The sequence below is a fragment of the Sinocyclocheilus rhinocerous genome, unplaced genomic scaffold (genome assembly GCF_001515625.1).
Source record: "Sinocyclocheilus rhinocerous isolate Xijiao unplaced genomic scaffold, SAMN03320098_v1.1 scaffold161, whole genome shotgun sequence".
In the NCBI taxonomy this organism is placed as follows: Eukaryota; Metazoa; Chordata; class Actinopteri; order Cypriniformes; family Cyprinidae; genus Sinocyclocheilus; species Sinocyclocheilus rhinocerous.
The window spans coordinates 242,478-265,936 of NW_015627226.1; the positions used below are offsets into that span (position 1 = coordinate 242,478).

A 23,459-nucleotide genomic window follows, 5' to 3' on the forward strand; every position below is an offset into this window, starting at 1 on the left:
CCAAATGAATCACTACTGCACAGACTCTGGCTCCAAATGAATCACTACTGCGCAGACTGTGGATCCAAATGAATCACTACTGCACAGACTCTGACTCCAAATGAATCACTACTGCACAGACTCGGGCTCCAAATGAATCACTACTGCGCAGACTCGGGTTCCAAATGAATCACTACTGCGCAGACTCGGGTTCCAAATAAATCACTACTGCACAGACTCGGGCTCCAAATGATTAATTTCTGCACAGACTCGGGCTCCAAATGAATCACTACTGCGCAGACTCGGGTTCCAAATAAATCACTACTGCACAGACTCGGGCTCCAAATGATTAATTTCTGCACAGACTCGGGCTCCAAATGAATCACTACTGCGCAGACTCGGATTCCAAATGAATCACTACTGTGCAGACTCGGGCTCCAAATGAATCATTACTGTGCAGACTCTGACTCCAAATGAATCACTACTGCACAGACTCGGGCTCCAAATGATTAATTTCAGCACAGACTCGGGCTCCAAATGAATCACTACTGCTCAGACTTGGGCTCCAAATGAATCCCTACTGCGCAGACTCGGGCTCCAAATGAATCACTACTGCGCAGACTCTGGCTCCAAATGATTCACTATTGTGAAGATTTTTAAAAAAGGTATTTCATTCTTAAATGAAGGGTTATTTCACCCAAAACTGGAAAAAAAATAATTATTATTTACTCACCTTTATGTAGCTTCAAAAATGTACATTTATCTTTAAAAAATGTCTGTCCCTTTATTGACAGTCCATGCCATCAAAATAAAAAAAATTAAAAAAAAGTCCATAAACACATTGTAAAAGTAATCCATATGAATTGAGCAGTTTAATCCAAGTCTTCTGAAAAGACATGATCATTTTATATGATGAACAGATTTAATTTAGGCTTTTATTTACATATCTACATTTACATTTACATTTAGTCATTTAGCAGATGCTTTTATCCAAAGCGACTTACAAATGAGGACAATAAAAGCAGTCAAAACTAACAAAAGAGCAACAATATATAAGTGCAAATGACAAGTCTCGGTTAGCCTAACGCAGTACACGTAGCAAGGTGTGTATATATATATGTTATACACACACACATATACACACACACACAAACAAAGAAAAACAAGTAGATAGAATAGAAAAAATAGAAAGCTAGTGTTTTTTTTTGTTTGTTTGTTTTTTATAAAGAATAAAAAATAAAAAAAGATAAATATAGATAAAGTAGAATTAAAATAGAATAGAAAGTGTTATATATAAACATTGATAAATGTATATACATAGAGCACATCAAATATGGTACTGCTTGATTCATATGTTTTACATTTACTATGTCTGTATGAACTTTCTGAAGCATTAAGGGTTTGAGTGCGTGGACTTTCACTGGAGGGACAAAAATCTGTCAGAAAATATCCTTATTTGTGTTTCGAAGATGAAAGAAAGTCTTATGGGTTTGGAATGACGTGAGAAATGACAGAATTTTCTATCCCTTCAATATAAATAATTAAATTTTTTACCCATTAAGATGCGGCACAAAGATAAATGGTGTTATGTGTGGGTTGTGCAGAGTAGTCTCTACATTCATGAGCATCAGCACTGTGCCCTCGAACAGCCCATTTAACCCCAGGATGCTCCGGGAGGGCTTTCTATATAATAAGTGCACTGGAAGATCAGAAACACTGTACTCTACATGAATACACAAACACTTGGCTAACATACTGCAAAAGTGCATGGAAATGCTATCATTGTTCTATGACGTTACACAACAATGGTGTATGTGCTGCCATCACTGTCAAACTAAATTAAAGTGTGTCTCCACACCAAATGCCTTGAGTCACGTGGCAATAATGGCTTCAATAATACGAATTGTCTTTGTGTGGGTGGAATAGATAATAAATGGCAGGCAGTCAGAAAAGAATTATCTGCCGTGAACCGTCGCCTTCCATCTCTGGCAAAACCTCACAGTATCTAAGAGAATTTAATTCCCATCGGAGCATGTAAGAGCAACGTGCCCTTCAGAAACATTGTTGAGGTCGTGTGGCCCTCACAATGAGAACTCCTGCTGAGAGTCCTGCAAAGATATTTCCACAAATGTGGTGATGCCGAGCACCTTCATGCACAATCCCTGGGACTGTTTGCTTTGTGTGCATCAATGCAGTAGCCAACAAGTTCAGTAAGTGAAAACTGAGTCAGAGAGAAAGAAAGATGAACCATGCAATGTACAAAGAGACAAACGGAGTGAGGGCTGATGCACACACACAAGCATGTTACAAAATCAATCCACATTCTTGCATATCCTCTTAAAATGCTACTGTTATGAAAGAGAATTTCTCATAAATAGAACGTCCTACACACAGGCAGTTGGCCGTGCCAGTGATTCAATTTTTTCCAATTTTGTTTTTATTGTTTTTGACCCATGTCACCTTGTATTCTAATAAAGAAGATTGTTACGACACCACCATTTTAGATACCAGTGAAATACAACAAGTGCTTTAAAGGGGACACTGGATGAAATTTTCACTTTTTTTTTTTTTAGCTTTTTTGTATTTAGTTAGGTTTCTGGCGAGTCTGCCAGCTCAGAAAAGTTGAAAAGAAAACACACAGCCAGTTCGATATGCATTTGAGTCTGAAACTGTGTCATCCATCGTGCTGTTTCAATACGCAGCTGGTTTCTACACAGGTAGCTAGCTATTTGAATAAGACCACCTCCGAGGCATATATACGGAGTCCAAGGCAGCAATTCATGCATCTTGTGTGACATGCCCCAAGGAAGAGGGGTGGGGTGAGCAGTAGCTCATTATCATTTAAAGGGACATGCACCGAAACAGGTCACTGTAAACAAAGCTGTTTTTGACAAAAAGGGTGTTGTTTTACACGAAAACTGAGGAATTTTAACCAAAGTATGTTACAGACATTTCAGGAAGACCCTAAAGAATCATAACAGCTTGTGAAAAATGGGCATCCGATGTGCCCTTTAAGTTTTTCAGATAGGTAAGTAAGGTAAGATATACCACAGGAAATTAATGAAGTAATGGAATGTAAAATAATTCTGCAGAGTCTGTATAAAATAAATACAGATTCATCTTTATGAAAACTACAAAAAAGTATTCAGTCAAGAGCAGTGAGTAATCTTTCTCTGTCTTTTGTTGTCAACATTAATGACAGACAGCAGCAGGTATATTGGGCAACTGTCACTATCTGAGCTTAAATGGCTTAAAATCGACTGAATGTTTAAATTGGCAAGACGTAAAAACAAATGCAAATGATGAACTTTTGTGATGCCCAGTTGGGCCAAAGTTCCGTCAAATGTCTTTTACATTGACTCAGACAACTGGCCAGTCCTCGTTGTCGAGTCCTGCACACGTATCCTAATGAAACGGGTGGGTGCAAAACTTTTATGGCACAAAAACAATGAGCATTAACTACAGTTGACCCTGGGGCCTGGGGCCAGTGAAAGACAGCAGTTGTCAACCACTATTATTACTAGTAATATTATTAATTATATTAATAAAAATTAATAAATTATTAATATATTAAAATAAATCTCTTAATTAAAATTAAAACACACACACACACACACACACACACATACATAACATCAAAATGTAAATGTGTGTACCACCCCAAATAACATGTAATATTGTTCTTACTGAAGAAAATACATTTATGGAGGAGACGTCTTTGAAAATTGTGTTGGACAATGGAGTTTCAGGCCTGTTGTCACTTGCCCTTTTGGGCCTCTGAAAATTTCATTTCATTTCATTTTTCTTGTTTTTTTTTCATATCTTGTGAACATAGAGCATGGCGCTAGCAACGTCAAGGTCATGTGTTGGATTCCCAGGGAAAGCTTGAACTGATAAAATGTGTACCTGAAATTCAATGCATGCCGCTTTAAATAAAAGCATCTGCAAAATACATAAAAACGTAACAAAAAATAAAAGTAAATCAGGCTAAATAAAATGCACCAGATATGTCAATGTAACATTATCTAACTAGCTAACATTGATGAGGAGTTGTGGAAATTACAAGAAAAATGTGCAATGATCTTTGAATCATCAGTTAGAATAGGTTAAAAATTATAGACCAACCTGCCATCATTTTCTAGCAAAAGTATGTTTATGACTTTACAGCTGTATAATTTATAGTTTATAATTTATTTATTAGCAAATTAAAAACCTAGCTTTCTTCCTGAAAAAAATAAAATAAATTTAAATATTTTGGTAATGCTTTTTTGGTAACCAATTAATTTCTTATTAGCATGCATAGGAGTTTTCCCTGAACAAACTCCTAATTTGCTGCTTATTAATAGCTAGTAAGGTAGTTGTTAAGTTAAATATGGAGTGGATTAAGGGATCTAAAATATGGTCATGCAGAATAAGACATTAATATGTGCTTTATAAGTACTAATAACCAGCCAATATGCTAGTAATATGCATGCTAATAAGTAACTAGTTAATAGTGAGAACTGTTCCTTAAAATAAAGTGTTACCATTTTTAATATAAAGTAGTTAGTGTCAAATTAGGGTCAAGGTTGTACAGTGAGATCCAAGGACTTTCTGTAGGAAGTGATAGTGCACACTCACGGCAGTCTGCCTCATCTGACTTGTCCTTGCAGTCAGGGTCCCTGTCGCACCTCCAGGAAAGTTTCACACACTCCCCACTGCTGCAACGAAATTCTCCAGCACCGCACTGCAGTCTCCGGGTAGGGGGCGGAGCTGGGCGTCCAGACCCGCCCCCACATCGCCCCGCCCACTCATCAGAGCCGTCAGCGCAGTCAGGGTCACCGTCGCAGGTCCAGGGCTGTGGCACACACTCGGAGCTGTTACAGCGAAACTCGTGCGGCCCACAGGTGGGCGGAGAGCACTTTTCCTCATCGCTGCTGTCTCCACAGTCATCATCGCCATCACACACATAGACCGGTGCTAAACATTTATGGTTACGACACTGGAACTCCCCCGCTGAGCAGGACCTGGCATCTGGGGATAAAAAACACTTGATCAAGAAATGCCCAATTAGAAATGACATTGTCTGAATGATGTGTAACAATCAGCCACACTTCCTGCATAGTGGTAGCTCTTTCAAAGTGTGCAAAAAAAGTTATATTTTATTGAGATTGTAACAGAAAAGTGATTTTTGCATTCAACATCCAGTTCATATCATTTGAAATGTTATGAAAGTGAAATGTTATAGATTATTATTAATATATTGTATGCTATTGGAATTATTACAAAAGCAATAAAAAAACAGTTATTTATGAATTAATTAAGTACCACCAGAATTTACTATTCAAAATTAAATATACACTGCTATTCAATAGTTTGGAGTCTTTTAAAACTAATTAATAATAATATTCAGCAAGGATGCATTAAATCAGAGGTGTCCAAACTTTTTAATATGAAGGGCCAAAAACAAACTTGATTAAGTGCCGTGGGCCAAAAGTGTTGCATTATATTATATTAAAATGTGTTCATTTGAAAAATTTTAATTATTTTTAATTCACTTAATGTACATTTTAATCCAAAAATGAAACAAAAATGTAATATATATATATATATATATATATAAAAAATTAAGATATGCTTTTCTTTTGTTGTCTTTGTTTTGTGATATGGCATGGTGGGCCAAATCAAAGGTCATCAAGGGCCAACCATGGGCCCTGTTTGGGCATCTCTGCATTAAATTCATCAAAAGTGACAGTAAAGGCATTTATAATGTTACAAAGGTTACAGATTTCTATTTTAAAAAATGCTGTTCTTCCGAACTTTCTGGAAAAAAGTTGCAGTTTCCACAAACAAATATTAAGCAGAGCAACTGTTTTCATCATTGATAAAATAATAAGAAAGCATAAATAATTTTCTTGAGCAGCAAATCAGCATATTAGAATGATTTCTGAAGGATCATGTGACACTGAAGACTGGAGTAATGATGCTGAAAATTCAGCTTTACCATCAGGAATAAATTACATTTTAAAATATATAAAAAACAGAAAACAGTTATTTGAAGTTGTAAAGTTGTTTTGGCTTCTAACAGGTTTAGAGGGGGCGGCGAAGTAAAGCACAGGGGCTCAGAAAAAGTTAGGTGTGAGAGAGGCAACAGAAACAGAGCGATCCCGTGAAACCCTGAAAATTGAGCACATCACTGATGTCTGCAGAAGCAAAGCACATCTCATCTACAGTATGCCAGCCTCTGACACTGCTCAAAGCAAAAAGTGTCACAATTCATTGACAGGATTTATTCATAGTAGACTCACATATTGTGGCTGTTAAATTTAAAGAGATAGTTAACCCCAAAAATAAAAAAAAGTCATAAATTACCCACCCTCATATCAGTCCAAACCTGTTTGATTCAGTAAAAAAAAAACACTGAGACATTTTAAATTTTTAAATGTTTCACAGAAGAAAGAAAGTCATACAAATTTGGAATTACATATGGGGTGAATAATTGTTCATTTTGGGGTCAAATATCCATTTAAATCCCAACTGAGAGATTCAAGACAAACACAGAGAGAATTCAAAATAAGATCAGCAGAGCTGCTAATGTAATAGAGAGATCACATAAAGATAGACTGAAGGACCTGCTGATCAAAGGCAAGATTTTAATTGGATCTCTGAGAAAAAGTTTTTATAGTAGAGATAAGTGGAATACAGGAGGAGCATAATAGGAAATGAGACATGAAATTAAGAAAGACAAGAAACAAGATTAAGGTGAATGTGCTATGGAACGGTTGTGTGTATTTTCTCTGTAGTCAGATAATTTGGTTGTATACACCAACAATTTCATTCCATTTCAGCATATATCTGTTTAATGGACAGAATGTTTTGTAATAGTTAGAGGTGTTTACTAAGGCAAGCGTCACAAAAAAGGCCTCAATATACTTCATGTGAAGTTGTTCTTCGTTCAGGGGTAAACAGAAGATTGAACATTCTGACGTTGTCCACATTTGTTAGAAAAAGTATAGGTAATTCTCACGTAATATATTCTTATAAATTTCATATAACAATATAATCAAATAAAAGTTTTAATAAGTATTGAAAATGTATTGTGGCGAGAGGAGCAAACGACAGACACAGTGGGTGTGGCGTCAGGCCTCGGAGTCTTTTATTTAACAGAAGATAAAACAAAATGTCCAAAACGGGAATAAAGTGTTCAAAGGGGAAATAGTGTCCAAAATAAACAGGGTATCTGGTGTCCTCGTTGTGCCGGGGTATTGTGAAGGAGGGGTCCAGGTAGGGGGCGGAGTCCGGCGGCTGCACATGCTCCCCTCTCTGGTCCGGGGCGCGAGGGGCGGTGGCTTCATCACAGCGGCTCATCTTCCCTGGCCCACGGCGCTTGTGGGGGAAATAACGGCCCGGCCTTCAGGCCCGTCGACCACATCACGTGTGCGGTTCCATTCCGGACAGCAAGTACGACAGCTCGCGTCTCTGATTTGTTATTTTTTATTTTTCTTGCATCACAATGGTTTTGCTGTAGTCCATGAGACATTTTAAAACAAGTTTTTCATGAACAACAGCAAAACCTCTGTAACGCAAGAAAATTATTTTACAATTTTTATACCAAAAATTCAATATTTATTTTAATAAAATAATTTTAAAAAGTGGGAAAATGTAGTAATAACAAAGTAATAACATGGTAACATCCAAGGTTTTTACATTTTTGTGCATTCACTCATTAAAGGTAGGGTAGGTGATTTCAGAGAGGCTAGCAATAGTAAGCTAGCTTTGAAAGCATAAGATCCCACCCTCCCTGCAAATCACTCTTGAAAACACCTGGACAAATCAGACACAATTATTTGTTATATTTAACAAATAATCCCCTAACACCCCTCACCCAATCAACAAGCCAACTATGAGGGTCTATGGACCCTTCCCTCGAAATGCAAATAACCCCAAAAGGACAGAACAGACCTCTGGTCTTGTAGACAGAGTCTCCCTTTTACTTAATTTCCTCTGAAACAGACACATACTGCCTATAGAAAAGGATTCATTTCTTTAATTCATTGGCAAACCTTTCTATGTATGAACATGCATATGCCATTGTGTGCATTACAGTGGCGAGCGGTGACTTTTTTAACCGGGTATGCTGAGTGATAAGACCCCCCCCCCATCGGTTTTTAGGACACTCAAAAGGGATCACAGAATACAAATAAAAAACACCGTGGCAGGTGTCGATTTAAAGGTATGCACATTTCCTACCTTATTTGTAAATGAAAGTCATCTCCAATCCTTCTTCTGTCGTTTCAGGTTTATCCATTGTTATTTGAATGCAAGAAAAATATATCTGGTTTTCCAAGTAAAAACCGCCAAATAAGGTTTACACGTAGTTACGTTATGATATGTAATCAGAGGGTGGGGAGATGGGGGGATTCCCCCGGTCTATATGTCTCTCTGCATCAGCTAAATTATTTTTTATTCACAGTGAATAGGAGTTAAAACTCCCATCCGGGTGACATAACAGACAATGCAAAATACCCAAAAGTATTTAAAATATTGCAAAGTAACGTTGCAACCTTATAATAATATAATAATTGATACTTTTGCCTCGCCCAACCCCAACCCCAGTACTTTAAGAAAGTTATTTTCTGTGGCCATGAAAATATAATTTCTTGGAGTTGAGAGGAAATTACACTGAATGTTCGCTGGACGAAAAGATTAGTTGATGGTAAATAATTGCAATTAATTATATTGAATTGTAATTATTTATATACATTTCACTTTTGAGCTAATCTGCTACACTCTCCAAAGCCAGGCCACCAGTATGAATGAAACATTACATGTGTTTATAGCACTCAATAATGGCCAATACATCCTATTTTGGGTAAAAAATAGGAAACACATATTTCTCTCAAAGGAAATTTGAAGTAGACATATGATAATACATGGGTTTTTTTTTTTTTCAATAAAAAAAGCCGTTCATTAATGTCATCCACCATAATTGTGTTGCTCTTTTTTCGTAAAGTATCGGTTCAGGCACCGTTTAAGTACCGTTTTAAAAGTATCGATTTGGTATCATAAAAAACCCAAACGATACCCAACCCTAAGCGGGATGTGAAGAGACTTTCAACTAGCATAACAAAAAACTGGTTGTGAACCAAACCACCAACCCTACCTTTAATGAGAAGTCATTCATCAGAAACAATATGGTTTTATTTGAAAATGTTATGACTGAAAATGTTGTTATGACTTTTTTATAAGCTTACTTTCCACTGAATCAAAATTGACCGAGGAATGCAACAGGTTTTGGCAGTTTTTGAATGCATTAAGATGGGAATCTTGTTGTGTTATCCTTTCAATAACACAACCAAACTGACAGCAGTGTAAATGACAGTTAATAAAGCATCTGATCACAGGGATGTGGATGTTTGCACCATTTCAAATGTTACTAATTTAACTAAATTGAAATTTTTATGAAATTTTATTTGGATTTTTGACAGTATAGTCCTCTATTTGACGCATGTACAAGAGGCTTGTGAATGATGTGCTCAGCTCCAGTATAAAGGCCACTGGCTTGAGATTAGCCTAGATTAAGTGCAGATTAATGCGTGGGAACAGGCAATTATCATCATTGTGCCAAAACTCCCTCCATTTAGATGATTCATTTATTCCAGTCAGGAAGCGAAATCCCTACAGCACTTCAACATACAGTACAAAAACAGTGATATATATTCCTCATGACCTGACCTTGTTTCAGATCAGAATTTTACCATTTAACCCTTGCTTACATAAACTGATGTTACAGTTCATTTGCAATCAATCATTAATGTCAAAGTTAAACAATGTAAAACTGATTTTATATTCAATGAGAAGAAACATGCAGGCCAGTAATTTTGTCCATATAGAGAACTGACTGTTTGATGTACACTACAGTGCGTTTTCCATTTCAGAATGACAACAGATCTGAACGCAATGTTGCAGTGGCTTGTGGAAGACTACTGCCATCCTGAAATTATATATTGCATATAATGTATACGTTAAAACATGTTTTTCCTGTGAAGAATTGCTGAATTTTCAGCATCATTACTCCAGTCTTCAGTGCCACATGATCTTTTGGAACATGATCTTTCAGAATTCACCAAATCAATATGTTGATTTGGTGCTCAGGAAGCATTTATTATTATCAATGTTGAAAACAGTTGTGCTGCTTAATATTTTTTGTGGAAATTTATTATTCAGGGTTTTATGATGAATATGAAGTTTACACAGAACAAAGGAACAGCATTTATTTGAAATCTGTTGTAACATTTTAACTGTCAGTTTTTTTTTTTTATCAAATTAATGCTTCTTTGCTCGATTAAATCTTACTGACACTAAACTATTGAACAGTGTTAAATGTGTAAAATGCTACCTGGAAAATAAATAATTCCTATTACATTTTTTGCCTCCTATCTGTTAAAATAAATAAAATAAATTATGATACATTTTCCGGACAAAAATAAAATGCAATTGCAATAATGTTACATTCTGTAAAGTTTAACATTTAGTTACATTATATTTATGATATTTTATTACTTTATAATTTATTATTATTACTACTACTGCTACTATATGCGAAACCTTATGGAGCAATTTCTAAGTTTCTGAGCTGAAATTATTTTGAAGCAACCCTTGGAGTGAAAAAATAATTAAAATCAATCCATTTAAATGAGGCACTAAAAAATGGTTAATATTCTAGGTATTTAAGGTGAAAAGGCAAACTTGATGAATTAGCTTGGCAGAGCTTTGGAATCTGAGTGAAAGATTGGTCTGCATTGATTTTTCTATAGCTTTGAGCTGCAGCCCAGTCAGCCGTGCTTCTAAGGAGACTCAGTAGTGGTGAATGTTGGAGCGAAGCCAGTTTGACCCAGTTCCCTGGAAACTACACTGCCGTGATGATGAGAGCTTCTGATTAGTAGAGGTGAAGCTGTGGGCTGCGGCCAGTCTGGGGGAGAGAGGTATGATGGACCAAAAAAAAAATATATATATATATATATAAATAATGCAACAATAATGCAAAAACAAAATAGCGAGCATACATTTTCAGGTTTTATTTTTCATAGTTCATTGCCTTTATATAAATTACAGCACCAGGTTATATGAAAGAAAGAATATTCAGTTTATATAAAGTTTATACTATATACAAGCTCTGGCATGACACATACTGTATGCTATCAAATTAGAGCATGATGTTTGGAGTAGCATGCTAGCATACTGCTATATTTGCTCCATTATGTAATACTGTATACTGTGTGCAATGAAACCTTAAATGTAATACTTGGATGAGCTACTACATTTACCAAAAATTTCAGTATACAACAACCATGTTGATTAAAATACTGTATTGCACAATGCATTGCACTTGACCTTCCATTTCCATTTCCTGAACTGTTTTCATATCCAGTGGTGTAATGTAATGAAGTAATAATACTTCGTTACAGTACTTAAGTATTTTTTGGGAGTATCTGTACTTTACTTGAGTTTTTATATTTCAGCCAACTTTTACTTTTACTCCACTACATTTCTTAATTAAAATGTATACTTTTACTCCGATACATTTCCCCGAAGCATATTCGTTACTTGCTACAAAATAGAACACAAATAGTCAAAAGAACACGGACTGCAGGAAAGCAGATTTGACGAATCAGTGGTCTGGCATTTGCAAGTTAGACTCCTAAAAAACACCTTTGCTCATGTGCAAACAAGTGCGCACACAACCGCGGATGATTTCATTTTCCACTCAAGTCGAGTCTGGGGTCTGCGATATACAGTATATCTTCTGCGATAATGTGGCAAGTGTTAATTATGTGCGATCTGACATTATCAAATAGGCTATATCGCCAGATCACACACAGAGTGCACGCACGTTGATTTATTAATCTATTAATACTCAAAATTCCAGGCATTCTAAATTGTAGACGGCAAAAAATGCTTCTGTATGCTTTTTATATTTATATAATTTAATATAGTTAACTTAATTTATATCACGCAAAGAATACCGTTTTTCTGCAGATATCAGCATAACTAATTTAATAATCATTTTATACAAGTTCATTAAAGCAATAAGTGACTTACATTTTAGACATAATATTGCTTGTTTTTGCTCAATTTTGCCATCGAAAATAGTTCCTAACAAAGATCACAGCTAGGGATGCAACGATTATTGATTTTGTTGGTACGGTTATTGTCTGAGGAATAATCACGGTTTCACGATTATGACGATTATTATGCATTTATTCATTTCACAACATTATTAATGTATAAAATCACATGGACACTCTTATTGCTGCATTTAGAAACCGAAATAACACTTACTGTTAATTACCAATAATACAGCACAAAATAATAATAATAAAGACAGACAAATGTCTATCTCTCCAGTTGGAATTAAAAAGGTGACCTCATGCTCTGTAAGCATCCATGTCAGTATTTCTCTTTTGGATTAAAATATCATTGCATAATATTACTGTATTACTGTACTTTTCATAATAAATTCAGAGACTTCTCCTTTGAAAATGTCTAAACCCAAACCTTTTGAACATTAGGTAAGCAGTATTTAGTGTACACTATGCAGTATGCAGTGAGAAGTACGCGAGTATTCTAGTATATCTTTTGTGTTTTTGAACAGCTAATAGATTAGGTACAGTACGTTTGTCAGTAAACAGTAAATTAGCGTAGCACATAGCCTGTGACCAGATTTGAAATGCTATGCAGGATGTTGCATGTGATTTTACATGATGAGCAATTTGAGCTTCTAGGGGCTGATAATCAAACCTGCTCAAGAGAATCATGCATAATTCAATACAGGGAAGACTCAATTAACCACATGCCAAAGAGAGATTGACTTTAATAAGTTACCCACTGCTTGCTAACGCTGATGATTAGGAGGGATCTGAGGAAGGAAACACTGTACCAGCATAGTGTGTTTTTGATCAATGACTTGATCAATGAATATGTCTGAGAACTGCACCTCCTACACAATGTGTGGTAATAACACAGCTTATTACACAGCTCAGTGGAATACTTGATTCTGATTGGTCAGTCGCAACATTCCGAGGTGTATGTTTAGAATTTGACATTGTGTTTATTAATTGCTATTTTGTTTCTAGACTTGTTATTTTGTTTTCAGAATTGTGATTTGTTTTGCAGGGTGCGGCCACAGTAATTTTTCTCTTTATTCTAAAAATGAAACTGCACAGCACTGTGCAAGGTTAACGTATTTTGCTACATGATTAAATTCATTTATTTATACTTGCATGCATGCATGCATGCATACATAATTTTATTTATTTTGGCATTCACATTGTACCAAATTTAAATCCACTACAGGTTTCCTCTCACAACCAGAAAAGCTCAATGTTTTACGGCAAAGTTTTACCTTATTTTGGATAGTTTCCGTGAAATTGTATAAAAGCACAGATCCTCCATAGTGGATATATAAACTCAAAAATTAGAAACGAGCAAAAGCTTGTCTGAGAAAATGGTAAACATTAACAACTGCGGATTATTAAAATATGCAATTTCCTTTCAGCCTTTATGTGAAAGCATGTGCCAAGAACATTAATGTTGAATCAAACTTTACCAGACATATTGGATGCTGGTAAAGGATATTTTAGCCTAATTCTATGGCACCAGAGGTCAAAACAACAAGAAATTAAACAAATGCAGTATTGAGTAACATACGCGTTCACTGAGCTGAGACATATCCTGTCTGAGCATCATTGCAGTGAATTCAAGTTATGAGGCCTTCAGCGGTGGATAATTAGAGGTGTATTACACTGCACAGACCTGGCAGAGCAAGGCAGGAAATCAATTATCATCAGGGCCCAGGTGAAATATCATTTCAAGGCAGGGCTCCGGTTGTCCTGGCTCGATACTGTGACATTGGCACAGATGTACTGATCAAGAGTCTGAGCGGTAAGAGATTGCCTGGACTCTCGGTTTATAGCTTGATGAAAATAGTATCATGATTACCTCTATAGAAGGAAAGAATGGCTCAGTGCTGCCAAGACTTGTGCTGTCGATGAGGATGGCTGAATAAAATGCTGACTGATAAAAATCATTTGGAAAACATACAACCATACAAACCGTCCAAAATAACTGCTTGTAGAAGATGCATCATGATTAATTAGGCTTTGTGTTTCGCCAAGCCTTTTAACAGGCATGAATTATCATCCGCCCAGAGTGAAAAATGCTTTGGGGGGCATTTCATTTGCTTTTAATAGGGCAATTAACATTGTGATTTATATCTTGTGAGATTGCATGAGATTTTAATGTTTCAGATGGGCTGGCAATACAACAGAAATTATCTGGAACATTAGTTTGGGTTTTAATTAGTTATTAAACAAATATATATTAAATAAAATCCGTGGCACCTTTTCAAGTTAATTATAAAAGCAAACCTTTATTTAAATTGCCTTTCTGTAAAGGACACATTAATGCGTTTTCAGCTAATTTGCCTTAAATCCTCAGAGTGTGTCAGCAGAAGTGACCTGCAGGTTAATTACAATTAACAAATGCAGACTAGCAATAAGGAAATCTTTGTCCTTTAAGAAGACCAGATCATAATGAGATAGATAGATAGATATAGATATAGATATATATATATATATATATATTCACACACATTTTGAACAGTATATACATTATATTTTATTTAGTATTTTTAATTGTATTATTATTATTATTATTATTATTATTATGTGCGAGTAGCTCAGAATGATCATATTTTAGGACATGCAAAAATATTCTTTATTTTAACATTGAAAGATAGAGAGATTGGGCAAATTGAGGGAGAGTGAGATGCCAGTGAAGGCAGACAGTGAAGAGATAATATTTCAAAGAGAAGGGAAAGGGAAGCTAGAGAAAGTGTCAATTTTCACAGCGTCTTAAAAGTAGGGCAGGGGGATTCACAGCGGGGATCTGTGAGGATGTCTGATTGGCCGAGGTAAAACAACCGTGTTTAATAAGCAGAGCTCAAGCACCTCCCACCAGAAGTGTTGAAACATTCAATGATAATGACACATGAGCATGAGCCCTGCCACTAACATCAATAGCCAAGAGTCTAGACAATTTATCAAGGAAACCTTAGCAGAGGATGTTAAGGACATGCTCTGCTACTCCTTAAGAATAATAGCATTTAGCAACTTAGCATTCAGTTTAAGTCGACCAATAAGTTTGCTACCAGTTCTTAGTAAAGTATTTGAAATTATAGTCTGTGTGCAAATTCAATCCTTCTGGAGAATAATTTATTCTCTGATTTTCAGCATGCATATCGGGAAGGACATTCAACAGGAACTGCATTAACACAAATGACAGATGATTGCTTAGCACAGATTGATAACAATAACTTAGTAGGAGCAGTATTGTTAGATTTTAGCTCAGCTTTTGATGTATTCAATTATAAATTATTGCTGGAAAAACTGAAATGTTATCAATTTACTTCTCATACTGTTCATTGGTTTAAAAGTTATCTGACTAATATGAGACCATGTGTATTCTATAATGGAAGTTATTCAGAAGTGAAAGAGTTGCAATGTGGCGTGCCTCAAGGAAGCTGTTTAGGACCATTGTTATTTTCTATTTTTACCAATGAACTTCCTCTTGTTTTAAAGTGTGCAAATGACAGTTATGTACACAGATGATACAACATTGTGTTTACCAGCAACATCAATTGAACAATTGTCTACTGATTTGGATGAGGAATTGCAATTAGTTGTAAAGTGGGTACGTAAAATAAGTTGGCTCTAAATATAACAAAAACCAAAAGCATTGTGTTTGGATCAAATTTAAATTGAAATCTGTCTGTAAAGCGTGTGCCTATTGAACAGGTAGAGGAAACCAGACTTTTTGGAGTTCTACTAGATAGCAGGTTGAAGAGGTCAAAACAGATAGAAAATATGGTAACAGTTGTGGGAAGAGGTCTATCAGTTATTAAGAGATGTGCAAAATTTTTACCACAATATTGGGTCACACTTTATTTTAAGGTCCAATTCTCACTATTAACTAGCTATTAACTACAACTTTTGCCTCAATAAACTCCTAATTGCTGCTTATTAATAGTTAGTAAGGTAGTTGTTAAGTTTAGGTATTGGGCAGGATTAGGGATGTAGAATATGGTCATGCAGAATATGCGCTTTATAAGTACTAATAAACAGCCAACATGTTAATAACAGGCATTCTAATAAGCAACTAGTTAATAGTGAGAAGTGTTCCCTATACTAAAGTGTTACCCAATATTGCATTTCTCAAATTGCGCAAACAATGGTTCTTACTTATTTAGACCAATGTTTCCCAAACTTTTTTTAGTCGCGGCACCCTTTGGAAATTTTAACAAACTTGTGGCACCCTACAAAATTAATTTTGTCACAATATTTGAATTTCTAACTTCGATATGATAATTTGAAAAGTATAGATATTCGGACGGCACCCCTGCTCTCGACAGACGGCACCCCGGTTGGGAAACACTGATTTAGACTACTGTCCAGCGGTGTGGTCGAGTGCATCAAGTAAAGATTTGTAAAAAATTACAGTTAGTCCAAAATAGAGCTGCACGACTCTGTCACGGTTATGGACTTTTGTTTGTGTTCCTGTTCACCTGTCTTCGTTTTTCATTGACCTAGTTCTCCTTAGTTGCCCTGGGGTGCATTTCCCAAAAGCATCGTTAGCCAACTATGGTCGCAAGTTCCGTCGTTACCAACATAGTTCAAAGTTTCGGTGTTTCCCGAAACCATAGTTCAAACGAACATTCGCAAACAGCTCTCGACCTGTGGTTAGAAGCATAGTTTCTTGTTAGCAAGGGATATGGGCTTAAATAAATATGCTATTGGGCACAATAAGCAAGCTAACATGCAGTGCAATCTATATATTCCGCGAGTATAACATAGCGGTTAGCAGGCAGCATTACCAGAGTTGCCCATATACCACACCATGTTACAACACAGTAGGGCTAATCTAAATATAAATACATTTTAATCTATGTATGTTAGCCCATCCTCTAAAAGCGCCGTTTTTGAAGAGTGCGCATGTGCACAAATACCTAAGGAAACCCCGGAGTATGACGTAAGAGGGAACCCGCAATGAATCAAACATCAAATACAGCAAAATGACAGGGAACAAAAAATAGTAAATTAGTCATCAGGTGCCATGTTCAATACAGCAGCATCTTAGAGATGTCTAATAAATAGCACAAGTTATTCCTCCACCACATGCGTGTGACGTCATTAACAATGGCCCTATGTTGTTGAACTAATGTGGTTCAAACGACGGAGATGCGACCGTGTTCGGGAAACAGTCGTAACTACCTAGTTCGTTTCAACAACAATGCATCATACTATGGTGGTTAATCAGCGAGTTACGTCATTGTACGGGAAACGCACCCCTGATTAGTTTATTCTGTTCACCTGTGTTCATTAATCATCTCATTAGTTCCCTCATTTAGATTCTGTATAAGTTCTCCCTGTTCTGTTCAGTCCTTTGCCGGTTATTGTTTAATGTTAGATGTTGGTTGTGCTGCATTTTCCCCAAGTTTCTCCAGTGCTTCTTCTGTGGATTTATTAAAGGACTGTTATTTGGTATTCTCCGTCGTCTTGTGTTCCTTACAACACCAATACCCGTAACAGACTCACTCTAAACTGTAATAGAAGGGTTAATATTATAAGAATGCATAAAACTTTAGGTTGGCCACTAGTGAAGGATAGGACAATTATTTCTCTGCTTTGTTTAATAAGAAATATTTCAGTGTCTAGACTTCCTAATGTCCTGCATTGTCAACTTTTGTATAGTAGTGCTAGTCATAATTTTAACACCAGGCATGCATCAAAATGATGTTTTTTGCTTCCTGCTTCAAAAACTAATGCAAAGCAACGGACTGTAATGTATAGAGGAATGAAAATAAGGAATGATATGTCATCAGATATTACATATTTTTTAATAAGCAAAAAGAGGTTTAAAAAAATCTTTAAAGGAATATTTAATGGCACAATATACAGTAAATTGTTGATTTTGATGTTTTGAATGAATTTTAGGTTTTGTATGTTTTATTGACTTGACTTATATTGTTGTGGATTCATGTAGTTTTTTTTTGTTTTACTTGTCGGACCCCGGGGATCCAAATAAATAAACAGCACACATTTGTGGATCAGATTGCTTAAAACTCACTAAAGGGATAGTTCACCCAAAAATGAAAATTACCCATGATTTACTCATCCTCAAGCCATCCTATGTGTATATGACTTTCTTCTTTCAGACGAATACACCGCACAACAGACATGTTTGTGACTGGTTACAATGCTCAAACTCTGCAAAACTCATTGTAAATTGAATAATTACACACCGGAGCAGACCTAAAACAAATGCTCTAATCAACACTTAATTGTAATTATTTAGTACTAAAATTGTCCAATCAACATAATTGGCCAGTACTAGAGAGTTTCAATAAAAGACAGAATACACACATAACAAGACAAGAGTGTGCTTAGGAAATAAACCGTTGACTAGGTCTCTCTTTCCACTTTGTGCCTTTTAGAGTCACGACTGAAGCAGGTCCACAGCATCAGGGTGAAAGTCAGTTCAAACTAGCCTTGAATAAACTCCCTGCGGAGAATCAAACACACAGTCTGAGGGAAAGAGAGCAGACTTACCTGCTGCACAGTCCGCTTCATCTTCACCGTTTTCACAGTCTCTTTCTCCGTCACACCGCCAGGACAGTGACACACACTTCCCTCCGCAGTCAAATTTCTCTGGTGGACACGTCTGTTTGACTGCTGTGGAACAAAAACAAATGTTTGAACAGGTCAACCTGAAACATGCGGCAAGTAAACCGTCCGGCATTGACTCGTTTTGTTGATCTCAATGTGTTCCTCAGATCTGTGCTGCCTGTCACAGTGAGCAATGAGAGATCGTAAATATGATAACTATATATATAAAACTTGGGATCTGATCACAAAAAAACTGTTAAATGATAGCTACAAAAAAACATTTAATGGGATACTGTACCCAAAAAATAATTTTGTCCAAACCTGTGTGGCACAATAACAGAAGGTGAGTAAATGATGACAGTATTGTTATGTTTGCGTGAACTCTCTTTAAGTGAGAGTAATCGGGGTCCGGTGGTAGATCAGAGGGCCTGTGGCCCCTATTTTAGCAGATCTGTCCCCCTCTCTCCTCCACAGTCACAGCCAATCTGCTCAATTTGGCAGGCTGTCTGTTGATATTAGATCACAGTTTGAGAGGTATCAGAAATGCAGGCATAAATAAATCATCTCTGGCTGCAGAGGCCTGGAGAGCCGCCACAGTCAATGAGTCTGCTGGGGCCATTCGACTGGCCTTATATCATGAAAGAATTCAAAACGGCCCAACAAGTTATACCAATTAGCCTGGCCAAGGACATGTTGTATAAACTTTCTAGAAACGGGAAGAAAGGGCAGCTCCGTTTAGGCTGTCAGTTTTCTCAATGTGCTCTGAGTGAATTTATTATTCATCACTGGATCTGTTTCATCATTTAAATGAGTGATACATATCAAAGGAGATGTGATTTCTACATTAATGCAGCACTTGTCGAACCTTCAGTATCATTCATCAAGCAGAACAGCTGTCATTTATTTTTCCTGACTTTAATATTTTACTGAATTCAAGCCAGCCTGGCTATGAAATAATGAGAACCAACAGTGTCACTTAATAACACTTCATGCCACTCCATGCTTTTTTTTGGGATCTGCATTGCAGTAATGCAGTGTTTAAAGGAACACGCCACTATTTTTGAAAATAGGCTCATTTTCCAACTCCCCTAGAGTTAAACAGTTGAGTTTTACCGTTTTCGAATCCATTCAGCCGATCTTCCCTCCGCAGTCAAATTTCTCTGGTGAGAAATGACACGTCTGTTTGACTGCTGTGGAACAAAAACAAATGTTTGAACAGGTCAACCTGAAACATGCGGCAAGTAAACCGTCCGGCATTGACTCGTTTTGTTGATCTCAATGTGTTCCTCAGATCTGTGCTGCCTGTCACAGTGAGCAATGAGAGATCGTAAATATGATAACACACAGGACACCTCTAAACAGAATTTTTGAATGGAATTTTCAGCATGTTTTTGCTTTTTGTGATTGCTATCGGATGTGAAGAGAATTTCAACCAGCAAAACAAAAAAAAATTTTGAACGAAGTCACCTACCTTGCTCTGAATATCATATTGTATATTACATGTACACACAGGAGACTTGGTTCACAATTGATTCCCATTGTTGGACGTTAGCATGTAGTTAAGCTAATGTCGTAAAAAATAACTACAAAAATATACAACACACATATTTGGTAATTTGATGTTTTTAATCAATACTTTTCAGTATTTAATGAAGTATATATATTATTAATCAGATTTTTTCACATTACAGTGCATTCTGGGATTGCCTTATCCATGGAGGACACATGAAATGCTCCAAAGAGTATTTGAAAGGAATAGTTCACCCAAAAACAAAAATTGTCATCATTTAGTCACCCTCATATCGTTCAACACCTGTATGAATTTCTTTCTGAACGCAAAAGAAAACCAAAAATAACAATGGATTTAGAAATTTAAAAAACAACAACAAATGAGCACAGAATGATGACAGACTTTTCATTTTTTTTATTTCAATTGAATTATCCTTTTAAAGCAACATAATAGTGCAAATACTCTCCAGATAGGCAGTTTAAAAGGTAATCTGAAGCAATAATCAATGCATCTTTGCTAGTGTTGGGAAGTATACTTCATAAGTGAATCAGTTCATTTGAATCAGTGAATCAGTTATTTCAGCTAGTTCATTCATTTGAACAGTTCATTAGTTAGTGAGTCACCGCAGTCCTTTTTGTAGAAAAAATACAGTTAATTTCTGCGGTTGCAGGGTGTGTGTCAGTATATAGGCACCAACTCAGACATATAGCAGATGCTTACACAGCAAGAGGAAGCGAATTAATGAATGTATTATTGACTAATCATTGTATGAATGCACAAAGAAAGAGCAAAAGATCAGTGAAACATTTTTTGCTAATGCTTTAAGCATATAGACTAATAGTGAAAACATCAACAGGAACCATTTAATCTGGAGCTCTGTTCCAACAACTACTAAGCTGTCTTGCTGTCTACAGCCTATGTACTGTAGACAGCTGATGGCATCTATCTGACATGGAACCTCATAAGTGACAGATTTAGAACGTTCTTCACAGCAGGTGTGCCACACAAAAACATGAGACTTAGTTCACAACTGATACCCTTTTAACATTTACAGGTTTCTCAAGTGGAATTCGTCATAGTTGGGTAAACTTTTGGATAAACCATTTGCTGAAATAGCAAAAGAAAAACTCAAAATAGCGAAAGAAAAAATAGAGAGATTGATAATGGCAGTCAGAAGATAGAACAATGTCAAATTTATCATCACTCTCATTGCCACTGTGTTAGAAACACTCTCACAGCAGCGCTAACTAATTTTTTTGTAATTTGATGCAAAGGTAATATAATACAAAGTATATTGTTGTTTGCAGGATTTATAATGATTATGACCATCGAAATGTGTCATCAAAGACCGTGAAAACGGTCCATTTTTGTACGGTAAAATGTTGCTGAGTTAATGACACAAAAACAAGCATAAAAATATGCAGCATATCAACTTTTGGTAAAAGTAATTAGATGGAACTATTTTTAATCAATACTTTTCAGTATCAGTATTGTTATTGTTATCTAAATGTATGATTAAAATGATTTAAAAAAAATGTTAAATAAAATATAATTGTTAGATAAAAAACTTAAACTTAAAAAAACTTTGAAATGTAAAACTTAATAAAATAAAATATAAATGTTAGAGAAAAAAACTTTAAAAACTTTGAAATTTGAAACTTAAAAAAATTGAAATGTTGCTTTATAAGTTGAGGTACCCCCCACAAAAATTTTTTTTTTAAAAATTAAAATGACAAAAGAAAATAACAACAATTCTGAAACTTATACTAAAAATAAATTTAAAAAACTGAAAATAGTCAATGGGCAATGGGGTCCAGTGTTCACTGTAGAAAGTGGCAACCTGCTATTGTTCCCTTAAAGAGCTTTTTCTGCTTGATGTAACCCATACAATTTACCCATACAATACATCTACTTAGGTTGATTCAGTGGTATTAAATAATATTTTTGGCTTGAATAAAGCTTGACTGATGTTACCATTTTCAGGTTACCATTTTTTCAGTGTTGTTCTGATCTTCATATACTGTGCATATATTAGTAAATTATGGAGTCTTTTATTTTTGGGTCAATTATCCCTTTGATATAATAATTTTTAACGTAATTAAACATTTTCAGAGCATTAGAACAGCTTGAATCTTAGCTCTGCTGTTAACCTCAGATTGTTGAGGAACACAAGAAGAAATAAAGAGAAGAAATAAAGTCTCACGAGGGCGAGTAAATGACAGAATATTCATTTTTGGGAGAAACATCTCTTAAAGCAGATTAATAGTGTAAAATACTGTCAAGATGAGGTTGAGATGACTGTGGAAAAGTGAGAAAAGGTGAGAGAAGGAGAGTGAGCGAGAAAGCATGTGAGGAACAAATGATAACAAGGTCAGAAGAGCTTTCTCTGCTCCCATGAGACGTTGCACTTGTGCTGTATATGCAGTGAGGTGTGAGGTAAGAGAGCGCGGTGTTATGAAAAGGTCACAGTGAACTCAGAGGAGACATCTGGCTTTGCTGATGGCTATTTGATGAAGAGTTTCTTAACACCACTTCACTGAAATCAGCAGAGTCAAATATCGCTGTTAATATCTAAACACATTAAATTGATCCCCACTTCTTGAAGCTGATTCTGTTGTCAGGGGAGCTGCTATATGGAAACAGAGCACAGGAATATCATGTGCCGGAACATTAATGCAGTCACCTTTAACTTAAAGCTGCAGTGTGTCATTTCTAAGCCACAAGCGACACCAAAGAGAATAATAAACTATATATTAGCTCAATCAGTGACCTGAGAATAAGGCATGAATAAGTGTTTTCTGAACATCAACAATAAAACACCTTTAACCCTCTGGTGCCCTTTGTCATTTTTGACAAAAAAAAATTTTGTTTATTTTTTGGGGGTTTTTTTTTTTACTTCATCAGAATGGTATGAAACTTTGTCAATGTTAGGACACTTGCTATGTGAACACCAAAAATAATCATGGACATACCGTATTGACCCGAATATAAGACGATGTTTTTTTCTTGGAAATACATCTGAAAAAACACGGTCGTCTTATTCAGGGTCTAGACTTTGACATGTCAATAATACACCCACAACAATAGGTGGCGCCAAATACGCATAAAACGAGTGTGCCATGAAATACGTAATGTAATGCGTGTTGTAAAGATCGCGAGTAAAAACAAAAGAAAAAGAAAACCTTACAGCTGCATGAGTCGTGACTGTCACGTTAGCCTGATGGCACCAAACTCCCTTTGTGATTTTAAAACATAAGACAGTACCC

The 23,459-nt window shown here is 36.0% G+C and overlaps 1 protein-coding gene across 1 annotated transcript in view; it reads right to left on the reverse strand.

Moving 5' to 3' along the window:
• Window positions 1-23,459, reverse strand: part of LOC107722362 (low-density lipoprotein receptor-related protein 8-like) — a 122,702-nt gene that overhangs the window by 37,847 nt on the left and 61,396 nt on the right. Inside the window, exons 4-5 of the mRNA XM_016530693.1 lie at window positions 18,627-18,749; window positions 4,600-4,992 (exon numbers count right to left, since the gene is read on the reverse strand). Coding sequence (XP_016386179.1) covers window positions 4,600-4,992; window positions 18,627-18,749 — 516 coding nt within the window. The remainder of the gene's footprint in view (window positions 1-4,599; window positions 4,993-18,626; window positions 18,750-23,459) is intronic.